Source organism: Thermobia domestica, chromosome 17, assembly GCF_964235325.1.
Source record: "Thermobia domestica chromosome 17, izTheDome1.hap1.1, whole genome shotgun sequence".
NCBI lineage: Eukaryota > Metazoa > Arthropoda > Insecta > Zygentoma > Lepismatidae > Thermobia > Thermobia domestica.
Window position 1 is genome coordinate 157,041,496 of NC_137470.1, and position 24,013 is coordinate 157,065,508.

The 24,013-nt window shown below is 36.0% G+C and overlaps 1 protein-coding gene across 1 annotated transcript; it reads left to right on the top strand.

Moving 5' to 3' along the window:
• The first annotated feature begins 10,730 nt into the window (after positions 1 to 10,730).
• On the top strand, positions 10,731 to 14,724 carry LOC145674218 (uncharacterized). The gene is made up of 2 exons (XM_081744055.1): positions 10,731 to 14,396; positions 14,689 to 14,724. Exons 1-2 carry the CDS (start codon positions 10,731 to 10,733, stop codon positions 14,722 to 14,724), a joined length of 3,702 nt encoding a protein of 1,233 aa, XP_081600181.1.
• Positions 14,725 to 24,013: the final 9,289 nt, after the last annotated feature.

Consider the following 24,013-nt stretch of genomic DNA (forward strand, 5'->3'; position numbering starts at 1 on the left):
CAGATAACTAATATTGACTAATAAATACATAGACACATGTAAAACACAACAACCATAATAAATATGTGTATCCAAATCTTATACTTTAAGCTTTCGTAACAACCTGTTCCACTGTAGGTCGATTATCCGTCCTGAGTTCCAATACATTGCTTTATTACCAACCATTTCTATAAACAGTGCCTCCTTCCATTCCCTGACTATGCTTCTATCTTCTTGTCCTAACATTTTTAGGTCATTTCAATTAACTGCATGTCCCGTGTCCCTTAGGTGTTTGTAGATCGCATTTTATCCCTCTCTAGCCTAGCGTCATCCTTATGTTCTTTTATACGTTCTGGTAGCCTTTTTCTGATTTCCCAATATAACACATGTCACATTTGCTGCACTGAAGATGCTGGAAGTGTATGAAGAGGATTTTAATAAGAAAGTGAAGGAAAGATTGGTAGAAATGGGTAGGCGGTTAGGGTGGAAGGCAAATGAGGAGAAAGACATTGACAAAAAATAGTAGTAATAAGTGATGTGACGTTGATAGATGATGAGAAGAAACTGTTGATTTTAGGCTATAAGTTTAAAGTGAAAGAACAAACAGTGGACGCTGAGGAAGTTATATACTCAGAAGAGCAAGCCATAGTTCAAGTTCAGGACAAGGGATAAGATAAAAAGGAAGGCTAAGGTGATTGTGGAAAGGAACATAAAGAAGCCAAAGGAGAACCTTTCAAAGCACGAGTACGGTGTTTTGAAGGATATAAAGAAGAGAAAAGACATACTGTACGTGTATAGCAAGCAGAGATAGGTTTCGCCATCGTGGTGATGCAAGAGCAATGGTACAAAGAAAAATTGAATGATATCTTTGACGAAACTTACGAGGTGATAAGTGAAAGGTCTATGTGTGAGGAAATTAAAGAAAAAGGTTTAGTATCACTAATGAAACCTGGTTTTGAAAGAGGTCTTAATGAAGAAGGTAGATACCGGTAATAAAAGTTTTCCCAAAAGTTCGTAAGAAGTAATTAAAACTGAGACCAGTATTAGATTGCCAAAGAAATATATTTGAACCATTGAAGGAGGGGTTAAAGAAGGTTGTAGAAATGTTAAAGAAGCATAAGACAGTAGCAGTATAAAAAACTCGGTGGAGTTGAAAAGAAGGTTGAAGGAAGTAGGACATAGCAAAGCGAAAAAAATCATGTTCAGTGTTGACGTGAAGGTTATGTTTCCAAGCCTAAGAAGGAACAACATTGTTGAAGTCATTACTGAATTGATGAAGGATAGAAAAATCAAAGGTTGGAGGGGAGAAGGTCTAAAGGAGGCTCTCAAGACTACATGGAAAACAGTTACTGTGCTATAGGTGATAAGTTAGTAAAGATCAAGGAAGGACTAAGCATAGGTTCCAGGTTGAGTTCAGTGCTAGCAGAAATTACTTGCACGGCGGGGGGAAGACGGAGAGAAGAAAGTAAGGATGAAAGGAAGTGACAAATTAGTGTTTTTTGCTAGGTATGTTGACGATTGCTTGGGGATTTGGAAAGGAACGTAAGGCAATTGGAAAAGTTTGTAAAATAAATTGAGGATACAGAGAAAGGCATACAATTGGAGCTAGAGGTGGAAAAGGAAGAGCATATAGTTTTCCTGGACATGAGAATGAGGAGGACACAAGGAGTGATACATACAAAATAGGATTAAAAAAAGCTGCTCGTCGGGAAACTATTGCCACTCCAGAATACTCGATCAAGAGGAATTTTATCATTAACATGGAGAATAGAATTATGCAAATAAGCAGTGAAAGAGACAAGGCAGAACAGTGTACTGTCATTTCATATGCAGCTAGAGAATAAGGGAAAAAGGTTAAAGTACAGAAGGAGATAGGAGAACAAAAATGAAGAAAGAGAAGAAAGAAGCCGAGAAGCAGAGCAAAGTGAAGCAGGAATAGAAGAAAGAAGAAAAATTTGGTGTTAAATAGAAAGTTTGGGAGAAGAGACAGAAATCATTAGAAGAATGCTTAAGAAGATGGGAAGCCTCTCAACATAAATAAAATGGAGCAAGAGGCTACTGAAAGTAATAAAGGAAAAAGAAGGAAGAAGATAGAAGAAGAGCAACGGGCATAGATGGAGAGAAAATGAGTGATCTATAAAATTCAGTGCAGCGAGTGTGACATGTGTTATATTGGGGAAACTGGAAAGAGACTTAGATAACGTATAAAAGAACGTAAGGATGGCGTTAGGCTAGACAGTCTACAAAAATGCGGTCTACAAACATCTAAGGGACACTTGACATGCAGTTAATTGGAATGACGTAAAAATGCTAGGCCAAGAAGATGGACGCATAGTCAGGAAATGGAAGGAGACACGGTTTATAGAAATGGAGGGTAATAAAGCAATGAACTGGAACTCAGGACTGATAATCGACCAACAGTGGAACAGGTTGTTACGAAAGCTTAAGAGTCGGAAGGAGTCAAGTGACCTTGACAAATCGAAGATATCGCAGTGCAAAGTTTCCTTATTTTGGCAACAGATGGGGTTGTTGCTAAAATGCCGCCAAAGCAAATGGCACCCCTCCTTTTCCTTCGTTTTCCCCTGCATGTGGTCAAAGTTAGACAGCGCAGGAGGGGGATGGTTACGGATGTAAATGGGACAGAGGAGTGAAATTCCTTTCTTTTGGCTAAAAGAGAAACAGAACTGAAGAAAAAATAAATACAGAGATATTGTAAGAGGGACCAACATGATATCAGCCGTCAGCCACTCAAATATCTACAACGGTCACAAACATACCATAGAGAACTAAAGCACTTGTCGCCTGTCTCTTTCTCAAAGGATTCTACCTATGGTAAATAACGCGGGAATAGTGCAGGAAGAGTCTGATATAAAATGAAGAACCATGCAAATATTAAAAAAAAAACGGGAGAGTCGATATTCTAATTTATTTTGGGCCTTCGTGGTTAAAAAAAACTTGGAATTGAAAGGCAGAAAACCCAGAAAAAGATCTGAAATGTATTGGCAATGTGACTCTTTTTTAGTGGAATCCATTTCTTTATTTTCTTTTCAAAATATGATCACCAGATTTACCCTCTGTCTTGCCTTCACATTCGAATGGTCCTGGGATCGATACCAGTAGCTGACCATCCTGAATGTTTCCTATTACAACAGGAAAGGGACGCAATGTTACATTTAGCCTTGGGTACCGGCTTAGAAGGACAGGAGGGAGCATATGCTCTGCTTGGTATTGGTTTTTATTTGGGGAAATAGACCACTTCATTAACAATAGAATTAAAAGATGTGTCACCTTCTTCAGGAAGGTACACTCATGTCCAAAATTATTGTCGCATGTCTATAAATATGTTGTTGTAGGAATATAATTTGATAACGAATTCACCCGGTATTTCTTATAATGTTATTATATGTACAATCGACAGAGACACGTATGCAAGTTTCATGTCAAAAGAGGAGTAAATGCGAGTAAGAACAATAAAACGAAAATAAAACTTTCGTGTCCATTTAGCAACATTATGATTTACTCATTCTAATTTTCGTATTTATAAATATTTTCCTATGAAATTTACCATATATACATTTCCCGATTATACACATAGTATCAGTATTAAAAGTACCCAGCAAATTCAGTATTACATTATATTCTTACATGAAGACAGTTATAGATATGCGACAATCATTTTGGAGATGAGTGTACAAGGACGTAACAGGTGTTTGTTTCAAACATTGAATAAGTGTTCGTATACATTGAACTTATTTCCTGACGTCATAGAACTAAGAACTGTCACAGAGCGACGTAAGTCCGGCGACAATGCAATATTTCATTTTTACTTTCATACTTTGCAATATATCTATTTACTTTAAAAGCAAATTTTAATATGTTTTTATTTTCAACTATTTTATCCTAAAATAAATACTAGCCTTTAACCAGCCCTTATTTCCCTGGTTGCATATCATTTTAGGATTTGGAAAATGTGTCCAACGAATAAAAAAAATGATAAAACACCTTTTAAAGACATTCTTTTGTTAATCAATTCGCACTAAAAAGTTAAAAATAATCTTATTTATGCAAGCCTAAATAAAAAGAATGGGGCGCGTCATTTTAAGAATTTATAAAGTAACTGTATGTAAGCCTATATTAGAGCGCATCCTTTTTTTTTTTTTTTTTTTTTTTTTTTTTTTTTTTTTTTTAGTCATGCATAACCAAAATTGTTTTCTACTTTTAAGTGCGACTTGATTAATGAAAGAATGTCTTTAAAATGTTTATTAGTATGTTTTTCTATTATTATTGTTAATGTTTGCATCCTTGGCATAGGATGTTTATTTTGTAAGGTACCGTATGGTGCGTTTCTATACTACTGGGGTATATAAAAATTTAGTTTCCTATGCGATACATTAAACAGCACTTTTTTTAAAAAATAAAAATTACTACCGAATATAGAGTATTTCTCCGCTAATAAGAGGGAGACAGATTGAGGATACCAAACACCCCTACCATTGATTGAGAAATATTTCGGTGTCGACACTGATGAACAACATTTACATTTGAATTTGAATGTTTTATGGGCTTTAGGCAATTGATTCAGACCGGGATACATGGGGGACAGAATGTTGGAAGCAAGTAGTCCAGTCCCTAGTTTGAATGCCTGGAATGAATAAGGACTCTTCCCTCCTTGGTAAAACCTGCCGGAATCTGAAGCAATATCAAAGAAACACTGCTTCGAAAAGAGAGGGAGCAAACATGCATAAATAGATAGTCAGAGTCGGATTTAGGTTTCGTGGGGCCCCAAGCTGTTTAAGGTAATGGGGTCCTTTATGTGTCCAGATGAACATAGGCACCCTACATACAGAAATGAACAAACTAGAGATAATTTAGGAAGCAGACTAGCAGAAGGAGCCCCATAAATTACATGAACGTAGGCTACACAGCAGGAAGCATTGTTGCTACGTATATATACATTTTATCTTATTTTTTAATTTTCTTATATTTTAGAAATGTATATCCAGTTTTTCTTTAGATTTTTCGGCCCCAAGAGAGCAGAGCCCTAAGCTATAGCTTGTTTAGCTTATACGTAAATCCGGCACTGTAAACAGTATACACATACAGGCGCGGATCCAAAGGTGGCTATAGAGGCTATAACCCTCCCCCCCTTGACGTTCAGGTATACACTGGATAAAATTGGCTTCAATCCTGTTTACTCTGGATAAAGAGACAAACTATGGTTTAGCTCCTCCCTTGATCATATCCTGGATCCGCCACTATATATATATATATATAATGTTTGTGTTTAGTATGTTGTACGATGGAAGCTGATGAAAGAGCTTTATATTATTCTTGATTTTTTGACAGGTAAACAAAGAATATTTCGGGGATTAATCTACTCGATTATTATAATAAGATTATAATAATGTATTTTATTTTTTCTCTTGTATGTATATTCTCAGTCCTGCAGGAAGTTTTCATTTCTTTCTTGGAATAGATAAACGAAGACTTTGGTTCGGCTTCTCCTTCACAAATCTCTGTCGAAAGGTTGACTTTATCGCTACCAACACAAATTACTTCTTCTCATAGAAACCATCTACAAATACACTGTACTGCTGAAACAGAAACCATCAACTAAAGAGGTCATAAATTTTGCTATTCCTCGTGTTTGAAGTTCCCGTTCTTCACAACGACTTCCTTTCTCCCGCCCCTGTTAAGAAGTTCAAAATAGGTTTTAAAAAGGACTGGCTCCCGCTGAGAAGGAAAGTGGGATGAGGAATGACTATAGTGCCATCTAGCAGTTAGACGGCCAAGTACGTGAACACGAAAAAATCTGATTTCTGATTTCTGTAGATTCAATAATGAAGGATATAATTTCTCATCGATTGTGTAATGAATGTCATTGGAAACAGCGAAAAAATAGTACAGTAGCGCACAAATACAAAGGTAGTACTCCATTCTCAAAAACGTCCGAAGTTTTTAGCTCTTTTCCTTACTGTAAAAAAACAGAAGACTTTTCCCTCTAATTTTGATCATTTTCTTATGGGAATTTGGATTATAATTATCTGTATTTATAAGAAGAAAATATCACGCTCAAATTGCACCTTTAAAATGAGATGCATCATATTGAGTGAGCTATTGAGACATTTTTGCGAAAGAACGAAATGAAACCATGATTTGCCTAAAAAATGGTTGAGATCCCATGTTAAATTGAACACCAATCTTCCGGCCGCTGTGGCGCACTCCTTCTCCCTCTTAAAGTATAAGATTTAAATACACATATTTATTATGGTTGTTTTATATATATTGATTGTTTTACATGTGTTTATATATTTAAGAGTCAATATTAGTTATCTATATGTATGTATGTGTATATATGTGTATGTGTCTACATTTTAAATGTATGAGTAATTATATATATATATATATATATATATATATATATATATGTGTGTGTGTGTGTGTGTGTGTGTGTGTGTGTGTGTTAATTAATTGTGAGTTTAGATTAGTTAGGCTAAGATCATCGGTTTTGTGTGTGAAAGCCTCGATATAGAAATATTCAAATTAAGGGGATTGGTTGCTCCCAGGAACCAATCAGAAGCAAGATGTTCCAGCTCGTGTTTCAATATAAGAATGTATATTTCTCCCGTATCTCATAGTGTCTGATGAAGCCAAAGTGTTAGTTGGCTAAACTGTAACACGTATGTAGTTTTTAAATGTAATATATTGTTTTCCTCAGCAAATAGTTTGTGTTCACTAAGTGAAGTTCATAATACTTTTGGTCTCTCAAGAGAAACCTCAGGACGTTTTAAGAATCTATCGTAAAGTGGGGGCTCTTCATTCACCTCATTCAACAATGAAGTTGATGGAACCTCAGAAGTTTTCTGCCAAGAGTTACCACATTCATATTAGTCACAGGTTTAGAATTTGAAAAATCCCACGAAGGGTCTGAATGAATTTCATTGTTTTATATGTCGCTAATTACCTACGATTATCAAATGCATTCTAACTCAAGCTCACACTCTGTATACATTTTGTATCTTACCCTCATGGATTAACAATAAAAATGAGTTACTTTGAATTTGTGTGACCACAAACACTTGACCAACTCTGGTTGTACACAATTTATAAATTAATACTTTTAGTATCTATTTTGGAAAATGTAATGATGAATGAAATTCTATGTTAATTATAGATTTGTCGTAAATATTTTTGAACAATCATATTAAAGTGCAACCCACACTGTTACGAATCACTATTTAAGGAATAGACTGAAATTACTTTTCCTTTGTCACAAATAGCTTTAATGTGTAACTGTGAATGTTTGGTACTGAACCTAGATGATATATGTTTGGATGCTAATTTAAATTGATTTGGAGAAGCATTTACCCATTAGCAGAACAAATACGAATTTTTGTCAAACATAATCAAATACATTTTAAGCTGTAATTATTACATCAGAAATCTAAGGAAAAACCTGAGTAGCTTAAACGAAATTTTGTTGTAAGCAAAATACTCAATAAACAAAGTTTCTTCTAATGAAGAATACAAGTTTTTTCCAAATGTTGGAAAATGCAAACAGAGTATTAAAAAAATATGTTGTTTTAATTGTTGAGATGTTCCACTAACATTTATTAAGAAAAATGCATTTTCAGTGACTGGTAGTTCAGATAACAAACATCGTGAAACACTGTTAACGTATTCATGAGGCGTAAATGTAAGTTTACTGAAATGTTGTCTTTAAAAGTTTTTTTAAACATCCACAACAGAAATAGGCGTCATCCCAATGTTAAAAATTTTAAAATGTTTAGGATTCGAAATTGTGCCTTCACAGGCAAATTATTGGCAACTCTTGAAAGGTTTATACAATTTGGAAGTCATTATGCAAAATAAATCTCAATTACAGTTAATATACATGTAAATTGTAATTGAAAGTTGGTTCCCTGATGTAGACACTTATTTTATTGGTTGGCTTTCTTTCGGGAATGGCTAATGGTGGAAATTTCATAACAAAGAAGGAATTGTATAGTGCATGCCGTTTACTCAACATTGTTATGATCATTAGATCTAGCAGGTTCAGGTAGACAGGTCATTATAGTCAGAATATGTAAAAGTAAGAATGCTTGCAAAATTTCAATTGGAAATTACAACGGATATAAAATAATCCACTGGAAAGCCTCTGTTCCAGGAGAAATCAAAGCCAGAAACAAATATGAAAATAATTTACTAAATAAATGTCTAGGTTCTCCCTGCCTCTAGAACATAGATACTCCAATACACTCACGAAGGATGGTTCGACCACAATGTGGTGTAATTAGAGTGCTTTCAAACCCAATCTGAAGTTATTCTATTTGAATCAAGACGTGAATTATAAAATCACAAATATTAACAAGTAACATTTATTTGCAACACTCTGAACGAAAATTATATTCCAGCAACAACTGGAAAAATTTTAAAACTTGTGATATGAAAAAAATCCTCTGAAGTAAACTGTTTACTTACCACCAAAGGACCGAAGGCCAAATTACTTATAAATTTAATTGCAAGTAGAATGATATTTTGCCAATAGTATTTTCTCAATATTCAATAAATTTTGTAAGAGGCCAACGGTTATATAATTTCCTTAACCACGCACATTTTGTACCGTTCTACACCAAATACCAAATTATTACCAAATTATTACCAAATAAGAATAAGTACCAATGAAATGGTTTCAAAGTGAATAAGAATGCTGAACGGCCATATTCACGAAATGGCATAAATGAAACAACATGTGGCTTCAACCTACACCATGGCGAATCCAAAATGTCAAATTGAACAAAAGAATTGCTGAGTAAATGTAATAGCAATAATTACTAATCTTCTTCCACAAGTCAAATTAGGTTATTAGATGTAACTACTACACACTCAGCAAACCAACTTTTCTTCATAAAGTTAGTGTGCTGGTAGCACGTTTGAAAATCACAGTCAAATGTCTTGAAATGCAATCATAAATTCACTATTGCTTACTACAAAATGTGAAATATAAATCACACACATAAACAGTTTTACTTATTCATTTATTTCAGAAACAACAGGCGAAAGCCTAGTTACAGTTTTCCATCATGATAATCTACTTTAAAATACACATATGATAACATAATACGATAGTAAAATACTTTAAAATACATATAACACGATGTACACCTCATTTAGAATAAAATTATGTCTATAACTAAAAATGTCTATCTCTGGGCCCTCTCGTGACGTCTTATTATACAATATACACATTTTTCTGACAGGCGATACATCCAGTGCATTGGTCCTTTGCGCTAAGAAATGGAATATGCCATTATGGGATCTCGTTGCTCTATGTGGTACGTGAAGTTCGATTTCTGTTCATAAATATTCTGAATCCACTATAGTGTGAATTATTTTATGTAAGAAAGATAAAATGAAATGAGTCCTCCTGCTTTCTAGTGATTGTAATGAATATTTGCTTCGAAGATGTTCATAATTCTAAAATTTCAGATATAGAATAATTCGGGGGGAAATGACCATAGGGGTGAAGTGAATAGAGTTAAGGTTAAAGATATGTTAAGGCAACAAAACATGATCGAAGCTGACCTTGCAAAACCCTTGTATGTGCAGTATTGAGTCTGGGGTTGACGATGAAGGTAGTGTACAGAAAAACGAAGCAAACTATTGAATGCAGCGAGTACGAACAGCAGGGAAGATGAGTGGATTTGTAAACTTTTTTTGCTATTGTAATACAAAACAGTAAGAAACTAAGGCAATTCTTTCCTGAAGTAATCGTGTTGTACCCAATACTTCCACAGCAGAATAAGGCGATTATTACGTAGGTATGTATATAGATATGCCTCAATATGTTGCGAACATAAAGGTACAAAACATGTTTTGAAAAAAAGACGACGAGATGGGGTGAAGTGACTAACATATTTTGGGTGATGTGAATAATCCTGTATACAATATGGACCTAATAAGATCTTTACATGTAACTGCTTCTTGTCTGTCCTCCAAATCACAGTCTCGTATACGAGAAACCTGGGTTCAAGACCTATTAGGAACTCAAGTATTGTGCTCTTTCTTGTAAGGTCAAACAACTCAATGCCCCCGAGACATTTACTTTGGACACGTTCTCAAGTTGGTATGTCGATTTGCTTCTCAAGCTTTTCTACAACAATAGCTTTTGCACCTTTACATAATGTAAGTGTTCTTCGTTAGCTGTATACTCATTATTTAGCAGTTTATATCTTGTTATTTACATTATGTCAACGATACTTGTAGAGACTTTTATTGTGAGTTTGTATCATTGTCATTATATTTGCATAACGTTTCTCTTTTGTTTTTAAAAAACAGTGTGTGTGTGTGAGTGTCAGCAAGTTGAGCACCAAGAGATCCATACAAGACGGTCCTCCGGAATTCGTAAAAAAAGACAATATAACAGTAAGTTGTAAGTGTTTCAGTTGTTGTGTAGTTAGTGCAAATAAACATTTATTCATTTATCACAATCAAGCTGTTTTGTGAACATTTATTCATCAAAAGACAGAACATTGGTCAACTCCGACCGGATCACAGTGAACCAGCGTTTGATATAAACTGTGAATGTGTATGTGAACAATTGTTACATTGCTCTTTGTTTAGTGCTGTTCATGTGTGCAGTGACATTTATTAATTCTTCTGGAAACTATGTGAATAGACATAATTGAGAACACGTTCATCAGTGTGGACTTGTGTTTATTAGTTAGTGTGGACTTACAACATTTTTCAAGATGGAGGACTCAGAAAGAAGCAAGTTAGTGAAACAACGTGGTGTGTGCAAAAGTCAACTGACAAGAATTCAAAACTACGTAAGTAATATTAATTCAACAACTACAATTAGTCAGGTGAAAGTACGTAAGACTGCAATGATTGAGTTGTATAAAAAGTTCGATGAAGTACAATCACAGTTAGAAATAAATTACGAACAAGTAGAGGACGATGCATATAGAGAGGACTTTGAAACCAGTTACTATGATGTATTAGCGCAACTAGAGGATTGCATTATTCAGCGTAGCCAGGAATCTCATTCAAACAATTCCTCAAAAAATGAGAATCAGGTGTCAAATGATCAATTAAAATTGCCTCGTGTTGAATTGCCATCATTTGAAGGACGATACGAAAATTGGCTTTCATTTTCAGACAATTTTAAAGTTATGATTCATAATAACGATAACGTGTCAGTGTTGCAAAAGTTCCATTACCTTAGGAGTGCATTGAGAGGGGAGGCGTATGATTTAATAGCGAATCTGCAAGTTACAGAAGCTAATTATAAAATTGCATGGCAATTATTGAAAGACAGGTATGAAAATAAGCGTTTGATTGCAGCTACTCATGTCCGTAATTTGTTACATATTAAATGTATCACAAAGGAAACTACATCAGAATTAAGAGAATTTATTAATACAGCTACTAGTAACTTGAATGCATTACGAGCTTTAGATTTGCAGACACCACTGGAAGAGGTTTTGTTAGTTCAACATTTCGTTTCTCAATTAGACAGTAACACTAGGCGTGCGTGGGAGTTACAAATCACAGATCATTCTTTCCCTCCCTTGTCAGAGTTCTTTGCTTTCTTGGAACGTAGGTGTCAAGCATTTGAAACTATAAAAAATACACCATCGCAGGAAGTAGTGTCAAGGTCAAGGGGTGATAAAAATAGACAGAGTGCTGAACCGAAACAAAAAGAAAAAACAACCAAATCATACGTGACAACAACTCAGTCTTTCTGTAACTTTTGTAAACAAAACCTAATACATCAGTTGTTTAAATGTCCTGCATTTTTAAACGCTGAAGCAAAAGAAAGACAAGACTATGTTCGAGATAATTTATTGTGTTTCAACTGTCTCAAAAAAGAATGTAAAGTAAAAACGTGCAGATCAGGTGGCTGTAAACGCTGTTCCAAAAAGCATAATACCTTGCTGCATTATGACGTAATGTCAAAAGCAGATGAGAAAACCAGTGTTGCTAATTCACAATCAAGAAATTTTTCGAGTCATTCTAATACGAATAGGGAAAATATAACACAAGGTTCTTATTGCATTTTCAAGGGAAAACCAAATGTTACTGTTATGTTATCTACTGCTATAGTAAATGTACGAGATGCAAATGGTAAATTACATCCATGTAGAGTATTATTAGATTCTGCCAGTCAAATTAATTTTGTAACTGAAGATTTAGTTCAAAGGTTGCATCTACCTAAAAATAAACACCGAGTTCCAATTCAAGGTATTAATAGTGTGATTAGTGAAACAAAGCATTGTGTAGATGTACATATAGAATCAAGAATTCGTGAATTTGCAATTGATGTAAACTGTTTAGTTTTGCTCAAAATAACAGATAACATTCCAAGTAGGCCAATAGATCATGCTGATTGGAACTTGCCGACAGACATAGTGTATGCAGATCCTAATTTTCACCAACCAGATACTATTGACATTTTGTTAGGCGCGGAAGTGTTTTTGGACATTTTGCGATCACATAAACTGACTAGACCAGGGAATTATCCAGTAGTACAAGAGACTGAATTTGGGTACATTTTAGCGGGTAAATTTCCTACAACAAGAGATTCTAGTATACCACAAGTGTCATTTTTTGTGCAAGAAAGTAGCCTTGATAGACAGTTACAGACATTTTGGGAGCTCGAAACTATACATTCAACAGTCATGACTCAAGAAGAAAGGCAATGTGAACGACACTTTGAGGAAAACACAACCAGAGATAGCAGTGGTCGATTCGTTGTACGTCTGCCAATTAAGCCAAACCATAAACCATTAGGAGAATCATATAATTTAGCTCTTCGTAGATTTTACCAGCTAGAAAGACGGTTGCAGCAGTGTCCGGAAATTAACGAGCAGTACTGTAACTTTATGAGGGAATATGAAGAATTAGATCATATGAAACCAGTGAAAGAAGAACATGAAGATAATGGTATGAAATGTTATCTGCCACATCATGCAGTATTGAAACCATCCAGTACCACAACAAAGCTAAGAGTGGTGTTCGACGCTTCTGCAAAGACTTCAACGGGGGTTTCATTAAACGACATACTTATGACAGGACCAACAATCCAGCAAGATTTACATTCAATTGTCACGAGATTTCGAACCTTTCCTATTGCTTTTACGGCGGATATTCAGTCAATGTATCGAATGATTAAAGTTCATGAAGATGACATTGGACTTCAAAAAATTCTGTGGAGATATTCATCAGTGGAACCAGTCAAGATTTATGAGTTGCAGCGGGTCACATATGGTGAAGCATCATCACCATATTTGGCGACGGCGTGTCTTCGAAAGTTAGCGGAAGAAGAAAGAAATAAATATCCTCAAGCAGCAACAGTATTGGAACGTGATTTTTATATGGATGATGTAAGCTCAGGATGCCACAACGTTGAACAGGCGTTAAAGCTTCAAAAAGAACTTATTCAATTATTGCAAAGCGGTGGGTTTACTTTAAGAAAATGGTGTTCGAACGAGCCAGCATTGTTGGAAGCAGTGCCAGAAGAACATAGGGAGATACACTTACCGTTTGAATTTGAGTCCGAGTCAGGTGTTTCAACATTGGGTTTATCGTGGAATCCTGCATCAGATAAGCTTCTCATCACCAACAAGTCAGTTCAAGAATGTCTCACGACCAACATACCAACCAAACGTCAAATGACTTCGACAATAGCAAAAATATTTGATCCTTTAGGACTTATCAGTCCTGTAGTTACTCCGTTCAAGATTTTTTTACAACAAATGTGGATCCATAAGATCAATTGGGATGATCAAATACCATCAGAGCTCTATCAGCAATGGTTAGACCTGTGTCATCATCTTCCAAGTGTTAACGAAATACAAATTGATAGATGTGTAGTATTGAAGAATTATGTTCATGTCGAGATACATGGGTTTGCTGACAGCAGTCAACTTGCGTACGGCTGTTGCATTTATGTTAAAACTGTGGACATTTCAGGCAAAACTACTGTTAAACTTTTGGGTTCTAAATCGAGAATAGCACCTATTAAAAAGGTAACTTTACCAAGACTTGAACTTTGTGCGGCAGTACTTTTGAGCAGGCTGTATCGGAAAATAATTCCGATATTAAACATTCCAGTAAATAGTACTTACTTCTGGACCGATTCAAAAATAGTGCTTGCATGGATATCATCTCCAGCTGCCAGATGGAAGGAGTTCGTGGCAAACAGGGTTGCAGAGATACAGGAGATCACATCAGTCAACCAGTGGCATCATGTGTCGTCAATGGACAATCCAGCCGACATTATTACACGGGGAATGGATCCGAAACAGTTGAAAGAAGAAGATATTTGGTGGCATGGACCCGCATGGCTTGAAACATCTGCATGGCCCGAACAATTAGAAGTGGTAGACGAAGATGTTCCAGAAGAAAGGAAAGTAACGACCATATCTTTAGCCAGTTATGAAGGTGACATAAGCTGTTTGGAGAAATTTTCATCATTGTGGAAACTATTGCGAGTTATTTGTTTGTGTCGTCGTTTTATTTACAATTGTAAAAATCACAACGAGAAGAAAGTAGGAACTATTTCCACTACTGAAATTAGTGATACTTTACAACAATGCATTAAGCTAATCCAGCAGGTTAGTTATTCGCAAGAATTCAAGGACTTGGCTTCATCAGGCCAAGTTTCATCCCAAAGTGAACTTAAATCTTTGTATCCATTTATAGATAATGAACAGTTGCTACGAGTGGGAGGACGGCTAAAAAAGTCCGACTTACCGTATGATAGCCGACATCAGATCATCTTACCACCTAAAGAGCATCTCACCAAATTGATAATTGAAGCGGAACATAGAAGATTGTTACATGCTGGACCGCAGTTATTGATTTCATCATTGAGGCAAAAATATTGGATCCCACGAGCTAAACAAGTCGTTCGATCTATCATTCATCAGTGTTTAGTTTGTTTTAAATTGAAAGCGTCAGCCTCAGAACAACTCATGGGTCAATTACCATCAGCACGAGTACAGCCAACTCGAGCTTTTATTCACGTAGGGGTGGATTTCGCCGGTCCCCTAATGATTAAACAAGGAACCAGATCTCGTAAAGTGACAAAGGCGTATGTTGCAATATTCGTGTGCTTAGCAACCAAAGCGACTCATATGGAGTTAGTGAGTGATTTGAGTAGCCAAGCATTTTTAGCAGCTCTTCGAAGATTTGTATCCAGAAGAGGCAAATTTTCGAACATATATAGTGACAACGGAACCAATTTCGTTGGAGCTCAGCGAGAACTTAAGGAGCTTCAACAACTACTCAGTTCACAACAATTTCAAAACTCAATTCAAGATGTTGCAGTGCAAGAAGGATTTACATGGCATTTCATTCCACCCAGAGCAAGTCATTTTGCAGGCATTTGGGAAAGTGCAGTGAAGTCATTTAAGTTTCATTTAAGAAGAATAGTAGGTTGCACAATTTTGACATTTGAAGAACTCAATACAGTTATAACACAAATAGAAGCCTGTTTAAATTCAAGACCAATCACCGTTCTATCCAATGATCCCGATGATCCTTCATTTTTGTCGCCAGGACGTTTCCTTATTGGTGAACCTTTAATGAGCATTCCTGAACCAGATCTAGTGGACATTCCGACCAACCGATTATCAAGATGGAATCACCTTCAGAAGATGAAGGAGCATTTTTAAAAAAGATGGTCTCAGGATTATCTACATGAACTCCAGCAGAGAAGAAAATGGACAACAAAACAACCTAATATTTCTATTGGAGATGTGGTTCTAATCAAAGAAGACAATACTCCCCCATTGTCATGGAAATTAGGTGTTATTCAACAAGTGTTTCCGGGAAAAGATGGACTAGTGAGAGTAGTGAGTGTAAAGTGTAAAACAGGGACTGTTAAGAGACCAATTACTAAAATTGTACCTTTACCTAAAAATGATCATGTGGATTGTGTGTAAGTTGATTGACTTGGTTCAATCAAGAGAGGGGAGAATGTAGAGACTTTTATTGTGAGTTTGTATCATTGTCATTATATTTGCATAACGTTTCTCTTTTGTTTTTAAAAAACAGTGTGTGTGTGTGAGTGTCAGCAAGTTGAGCACCAAGAGATCCATACAAGACGGTCCTCCGGAATTCGTAAAAAAAGACAATATAACAGTAAGTTGTAAGTGTTTCAGTTGTTGTGTAGTTAGTGCAAATAAACATTTATTCATTTATCACAATCAAGCTGTTTTGTGAACATTTATTCATCAAAAGACAGAACAATACTTCTTCTCAGCATTTCACCCCATATATACATTCACTTGATCCCCACGTTCGGATTCCACGATAATCAGCAGGTCCTGTCTCATATAGTCTCACTGCTGAAATTGACGTTAAAGTCAAACTCAACTCAACTAGACCTCAGACCTTACCTAGGCAATGTATAGTGTGTTTGAGGACATTGGTGTTAGAAAAAGCACCTCCTAATATCAATACAAAGCCAAGGTTCCTAAAGGCATCACCAACTATTCTATTGACATGAATATCGAATAATAGGTTTGACTGCAGAGTGACTTCAAGATCAGTTATATAATCAAATCTCTCAATTGGCATTGATTAATAGAGTACATATTGCATACATAGCTCATTTTCCTGGTGTATGATACTACGTTACATTTTTTAATATTTAACAGCAATTCCTTCGATTCGTACCATTGGAAAATAGAATTTATGTCGTTTTGCAAAGAAATAGCGTCTAATTCCGTAAAGATACTGCGATAGAGTTTTAGATCGTCATCGAACAATAGTTTGTGGGAGGATGTTATTACAGGTGGTAAATCATTAACAAATAATATAATTACTAGAGGTTCTAAGTTCGACCCCTGAAGCACACCTGAGTCTACGACATATTCCTCATTTAAAATATTATTCTATCGAACGCGATGTTTGCGTTGGCAAAGATAGGACGCTATGAGTTGTTGAAGGTTTTGTGAAAAATTGAATGTAACAAGCTTGCTGAGAAGTACCCAAATGCACTGATTCGAGAGAATCAACTGACCTACAACTCCTGCCATCTATGGGATATCTCTGCAAATAATTCCTAACCAGCAGAGTGAGTAATGGGATGTTTCCAATGACCATCCGCGTAACTACTGTCGTAGAAAATTAATAATCTTAGTTTCCCACTTACATTTATTTGATATCAACATAAATTTCTTTTCTTCGAAATTAAGTTATTACGTTTCGTAAACAGTCCCGGTCTGTGTGTCAAAACCATATCGGAAAAATGTGATTAGGAAATATTGAGGGCAGATAGGAGGACAATATTAAGATGGATCTCGCAGAAATTTGAACATAAAGTAGAAACTGGTTCCAGTTGGCTAAGGGCAGAAGTCAATGGAGAGTTTTTGTGAATGTGACCTTGAACCTTCGGCTTCAATATACCGTAAAGTTAGTAAAATGATAGACTTTCTATTACTTCACAAAATCACTTAGTTGGAACTCCAATAATAACGGAAATATAATTCTTTCAATTAAATACATGGGATTTATTTAAATTAATGTTAAATTTCAAAATCTTGTTTCTGAAAATAGTTAAAATTGAGATACTTAATTTCGTTCTCAGTCTGCCGATGTCTGTTGTTCATTTTGTTTCAACTATAAATATACTAGTACAAAAGTATATTTCGTTGTTTAATATACTTACAAATAATGACATAGTGGAGTATTGAAATGAAATAAAATCTTTGAGTTTTACGTCCCCACGGTTATGCCAGTTAGGCTAAAGGAGACGGTGATGATGAGTAATGAATGAAATGGTGGAATGAAGATAGTGGAATGAGGAAACGGGAGAACCCCGAGAAAACCCACGCACAAAGTTCACTTGGCGGAGGCTGGGATCGAACCCGGGACACCTAGCACCAGAGGTGAACGCTCTACCACTGAGCCACCGCGGCCTCTGGAGTATTGTTTAGGTTCACATAAGAGTACTGTTTCTAAAAGTGTCTATTCCGTCCATAGCTAAAATTTCATCTTTTCAGAAAAGCTATTGTTATAATATTTTATAGTTTCTTGAGTGAGGACTTTCCTTTATATCGTTTTAGGTTCTTAACAATGAAGAGCCTGGTCATTACAGATAGCAGTATAGTGTGTGTTAATAAAAGAGAAAGTGAACTCAGCAAAATTTTGTTACAATGACAGAGGCTGGTAAATATGTTTAATAGGAAATATACATTCTGAAATGGTATCGAATAAGTTAAACTACAAATTACATTCTCACAAACAGAACCAAGAAAATTTGCTGCTCGTTCGTTGATGAGAGTTCCGTTCATGGTAACAGGTACAACAATGAGCATCACAATTCTCTTTTATTGAGATAAATCAAATTGGTAGCTCTTGTAAGTAACAGAGATGGAGTTGGTCAGTGGTCAAGATTTGTGAGTGGGTCAGTGGGTCGTAGGTCAACAGGACGTGACCCACTGGAACCCACCACCCACTGTGGTGCACTCAGACTCTTCATGCACCGTGACCCACTTGACCCACCGATCCATTCTGATCCACGCTGACCCACCGATCCAATGACTCACCGACCCATTACGACCCACCGACCCATTCTGCTTAGCTTTCTGGACACATGTGAATTTATGAATGTTTTACTTTCATAGCCTCCCTTTTTCTTCTTTTTTTTTCTTCATTTGTTTCTATTGAAAAAATAACTTCAGGCACTTTTGGATATTGATATTTGAAATTGTAATAATAGCAATAGAACTTACTACTTGGCTTTTGTGGCACGGTGCATCCTCCACCAAGACAATGCGCATACTCATAATTTCCTTTCTGTGAAGCAGTTTTTAGCTGCCAAGCGCATTCCTGTGCTCGACCATCCTCCGTATTCCCCAGACCTGGCTCCTTGTGACTTGCATCTATTCCCAAAAGTGAAAAGTGCATTGAAGGGAACACATTTTCTGTCTGTGGAAGAGGTGAAACGAAAAATAGCAGAGTTGTTGAACAGGGTTACATCTGATGACTTATAGCATTGCTTTGAACAATGAAAGGCACGTATGCAGCGGTGTAAAGATAGGAGAGGGAGTATATTGAAGGGGATACCAGTCAATTGTAACTTTCTTTGCAATACATCACATTTATGACACCAGTCTCGTTATTTAATTGCCACACCTCGTATAATCATCAGACTCAAGTAAAGTGTCAATCTCATGCAAGAAGGACATTAATAGAGACTGAATGCTACTAACACAAGAAGAAGGGATAATTCTTCTCCGTGAGAGAAAAAGAGATTCAGCATCTAAAAAAAAATAAAAGAAGTGGAATAACGGACAGACTTCCCCGGAAGATCAAGAAGAGAACTGTTAAATAAATGCCGATCAGAAAGTAATTTTTTTTTAAATATTAATTTCATTAAGCTAACTTTCTAATTTTTAAATATTTATTTCGTGAAGTGTAAATGTCTGTGTAATTATGTTTTATGTGTGAAGTTCAAGAATAGTGAGTGAATGGAATAAATGTGTTTCACCTCAAGTATCTTGGAGTTGTTCTCTTCTAAGCTAAGGTTCAACAGGTATGGTAAGTACCAATGTACTAATTCTGTTCTCTTGCAGGTTTTGTTTCTGATGCCAGATGTTTTACTCATCCGAAAGTAATCGCACGCCTATTTTTTGATAAACTAAGATGGCACTAAGTACACATATTAAAGAAAGCCCAAAAAATGCTACAAGACTTTAAATAAGGAACTCACACTTACAGGAATGAAATTATAGAAATTATTTGAACATTTTATTTTGGCTCTACCGACTTTTATCTAAATCTCTCTAATTATTATTTTATTTGGCATAATATTAAATTTTCAGTAAATCAGTATGATAGAACATTCTTATAAGTAAAGGGGTGTTAAGAGAGAAATTTGCGTATGATTTCCATACGGAGATTTCTCTTTCCCTCCCGTCCACTCCACACCATGACAAAAACTACTTTTTCTATGAGATTTCTGTGGGATTCTCTGTGAAGATGTACTGCACATAATTAGTAGAGATTGTAATAATTATATATTTCTCTTCTTTCTTTGGGTTGAAGAGAAACAAACTCTTTGCTGCAGACAAAGAAACGTGGCATAGCAATATTTTTTTTTTAGCGTTTTAGATAATTAAACTAGAAAAGCAAAAAGGGTTTCAAAAATAGGTCTTATATCCCTGAAAGGAGGGTTCTTTGGTTTTTCTACATTAAATTTCTCTAAACGTATTCGCCAACTGGAATATAGTTCTTCAGTTATCTTGTAATGCATTTTGAAATCACAGAATTTTTACCATATCAAAGAGAAGAGGCGGAAATTCTCCAGTTTCGTTATCTCAAGAGATAAATAAATCCTTGTGATCTCCGACAATGTTCTCAAAAATTGCGTCTTTCCTAAATTTTCATTCTGCTAGTTTCACTGATTTCACCCCCTTCAAATCAGTTCGTCCTTTACTTACTAAACACCCTGTGAACACTAATATACAGAATTCAAATCCACATACACACACACAGAGAGAGACAGTCAGATACATATATGCGTTTCCCCTCTTTATCTAGTTCGTGTTTTCGCTTCCTCCTTTGCCTGGGGAATACCCTCATCGCAGAGAGCCACGTGAAGCGTGAATGGTCGGGGTTGCCGCATCCGTTTTCGGAATCCCAAAGCTATCTGTGAGACCCCTAGCGGAACTGGCAACCAACTAAACGTGAAAGATTTAAGGCGACAACCATAAAGCTGGTTCTGGAGCATTTTGTAGGCAGAAATACATGCAAAAGTGAAGAGAACGTAAAGAAAGGGAGACGAAAATATATAGAATAAAAGAAGAAAAGAGAGATGGATAACAGGTTTAGAGAAAAAAGAATCTAAAGAATAAGGGAAAAAAACAGCAAGGAATATGCAGGTAAAAGTTTCTTTAGACAGCCTCGCCTTCCAACTCACGAGCACTTATGTCCGTGATAAAAATAACCGAGATAAGGCCAAGAAATGTAAGACCAAAAGGGTGCGTATGAAAAATGAAAGCTATCCTACCACCCGTTGCTTATATCTAAGCAAAATACGCTTTCAAATGTGTAGAAACGCGTGTTATGAAATTCGTACACCAATCTCATTCTAAACACCTTACTGCTGCATTTGACTCTTTGTGTTATGTTTGCCTTATTCTTATCTCCAGGAAAAGGGTTCCTGTTATTTACAGTGTTGCCACATCTGATGTTCTAGATGTCTATCTTCCTGGTGATCGATAAAGAAATTATCTTAAATGTGCTTGTTTGTTGTTTCATTTCTTCTCGTAGTTCTGCCCTCCTACTGCCGGCCCTAGGCAATTTGCCGCCCGCTTTCTGCAGAAAGACCAAAACTTAAAAGCCACATTTTTAAATATGTTACCCCATCATGACTAACGAAAGGGAGGAAAAATGCACTCGTACTCAGAAAGGCCTAAACACTACAAATACAATCTCGTTCTGTCTGTTTCTTTCTATAAATAATAATCTATTATGTTAGTGAAAGATAAAGCAAACACACCTACAGAGGAAAGATGGTTATCTTTATAAAGTAATATGTATAACCTGTAAAATTTGCAATTTTATGCGCCGCTATTCACAAAGATAATTCGGTGTAGATTGAGAGTATACAAACAGAAAATCTACAAGTAAAATCAGTTGTTTCACAAAGAAATTTATATATGTAAGAAACTTATTCATGCAAACGATTTGAGACTAGGGTTGAAAAATCAGGATATTTTATTCTTAAAAAAAAAAAAAAAAAATCGGTTATGGTTTTACTTTAAAAAATCATGTTTTTATTTAAATAGATTTTGATTTAAGTTGTCTGTACGGTATTTAAAAAATAAAAGAAAACGGAATAAAATTGAAATGATGTTCCTTTTCTTAATTGATAAACTACGATAGTTTCGGAGTTTTTAATTAAGTGGTTTTAGAGTCGTTGATATATGGGATTTACAATAGTTGCAAGTTCTAAGTTAGAGTGTTTAAGAGAAGAAAAACACTGAAATTTCATAAGTCAAACTTGAAAGTGTTTTAATAAAGTTTAATTTGAAGTGTGCATTTAAGTATCTGTATTATGCACTGTATTAAGTCTAGACAAACAGATTTCTCTGGCACGTACCTGTTAGATTCTCTGAAGGTAAATATCTCATTTCATGATCTTCTGCTATAGGATCATCGTTCAACTGTAATCCTGATGAAGTTTTTCTAAACTACGCCGATCACTCAATGTGTCAGCAGTAATGAGTGTTTGATGAATATTGTTTCACTTACGAAAGTTATCAGTCTACCTCTGCTATTGTTTGAAACTATGTTTTTTTTATTCTTTTAAACGCAGAATATTGCACTTAAGTTATGTCCATGATGACGACGGATGTAGATTTTGCTCCGTAAGAAAAATGTCCGTGCCATCTTTCCATAATGAGTCCTAGTCTTTTTAATAGTATTCAATATTGAGCTTCAATCTCAATATATCAGTTTGCAATTCCAGTGCAACTACCTCTTTTATCTTTGTTTCTTGATTTTCCTTCTGTATCTGTTAGTTTTTAAAGAATGTTTCCACCTTCAATGATGAGGAACTTGTTTGTGACAAAGACAAGATTAGTTTCCATACCAAAACTGGGATAACTAACTAAATAGAACAGCTGTTCGCTACTGTTTGAGAATTGAGTTCTTGTATTTGACTACAATCAAGCGAATCAGGTTCGGATTTGTTTGGACATTTGCTTTAGCATTGTCCAAGTGACCTTAAACTAATGCGGCCTAAACATGATTTATGAATGTAGTATTCATATACACCCTCCATTCCAAAAAAAACCGAACTTTTGAAAACAAATAGTACCACTAGTGCCATCTGTTGTAATATTTTACCGGTAGATGGCGTAGTCCCTCATTGACAACTGGTATAAATGTCATGACATTTGGAAGCACGGCAACAAAGTTATTGCGTTTCAACTGTCAGTGTGTTGTGTACATCGGTCGGAAAATGAGTTTCAAACAACGAGCTGCAATTGAGTTTTGTGTTAAACTGGGCAAAACTTTTAGTGAAACGCACCAAATACTACAAAATGCATATGGTGATGAGTGTCTATCCCGTACGCAAGTTTACGAGTGGTTGAGGCGATTCAAACCGGGTAGAGAGACGCTGGATGATGACGAAAGATCAGGCCGTCCCAGAACCGGATTATCGGAAGAAAACATCGAAAAAGTGCGTGAATTCATCAAACATAACAAAAAATCGTCGGTGAAAGTTATTGAAATGGAATTAGGCATTCCTCAAACAACCGCATACCGCATTTTGAACGAAGTTTTGGGCCTTAAGAAGGTTAATTCGCGGTTTGTACCACACAAACTCACCGAAGACCAAAAAGTTGATCGAATTGCGCATTGCAAAGACATCGTTAAAAGTGCTCGGCAGGATCGAAACTTCTTGAAATCGATTGTAACTGGTGACGAGACGTGGTGTTTTGAATATGATCCCGAAACAAAGCGGCAAAGTGCTGAATGGAGAGCGCCGGATGAAGGAACACCCAAAAAAAGTCGCTTGGTGAAGTCAAAAGTTAAGGTGATGCTGATTTGTTTTTACGATTCAAAAGAAATTATCCTCGAAAAATTTGTTCAGCCCGGCCAGACAGTCACTGGAGAGTTTTACTTGGGCGTCATGAAGCGTTTGCTGGGAAGAATTCGTCGTATTCGGCCCGAATATCGCGAAATCGGCAGTTGGACTCTTTTGGACGATAATGCACCATCACATCGTTCGCGACTTGTAACTGAATTTTTGGTCAAAAATCACATTATTCGGTTGGATCATCCGCCCTATTCACCAGATCTCGCTCCGTGCGATTTGTATCTGTTCCCGAAACTGCATTTGGCGATGAAAGGAAAGTGGCACGCATCGATTGATGCCATTGAGAAGGCGACGACCGCCGTCCTAAAGACCATTCCAATAAAGGACATGGAGAAGTCGTTTGACAACTTGTTGGAGCGTGCAAATATGTGTATCGATGCAGAGGGGGAATACATTGATTAATAA

Coding starts and splice junctions, on each gene's coding strand:
- LOC145674218 (XM_081744055.1), top strand. CDS start 10,731: ATGGAGGACTCAGAAAGAAGCAAGTTAGTGAAACAACGTGGTGTGTGC. Junction 14,397..14,688: donor ATGTTCCAGAAGAAAGGAAA/GTAACGACCATA, acceptor ATCCATTTATAG/ATAATGAACAGTTGCTACGA.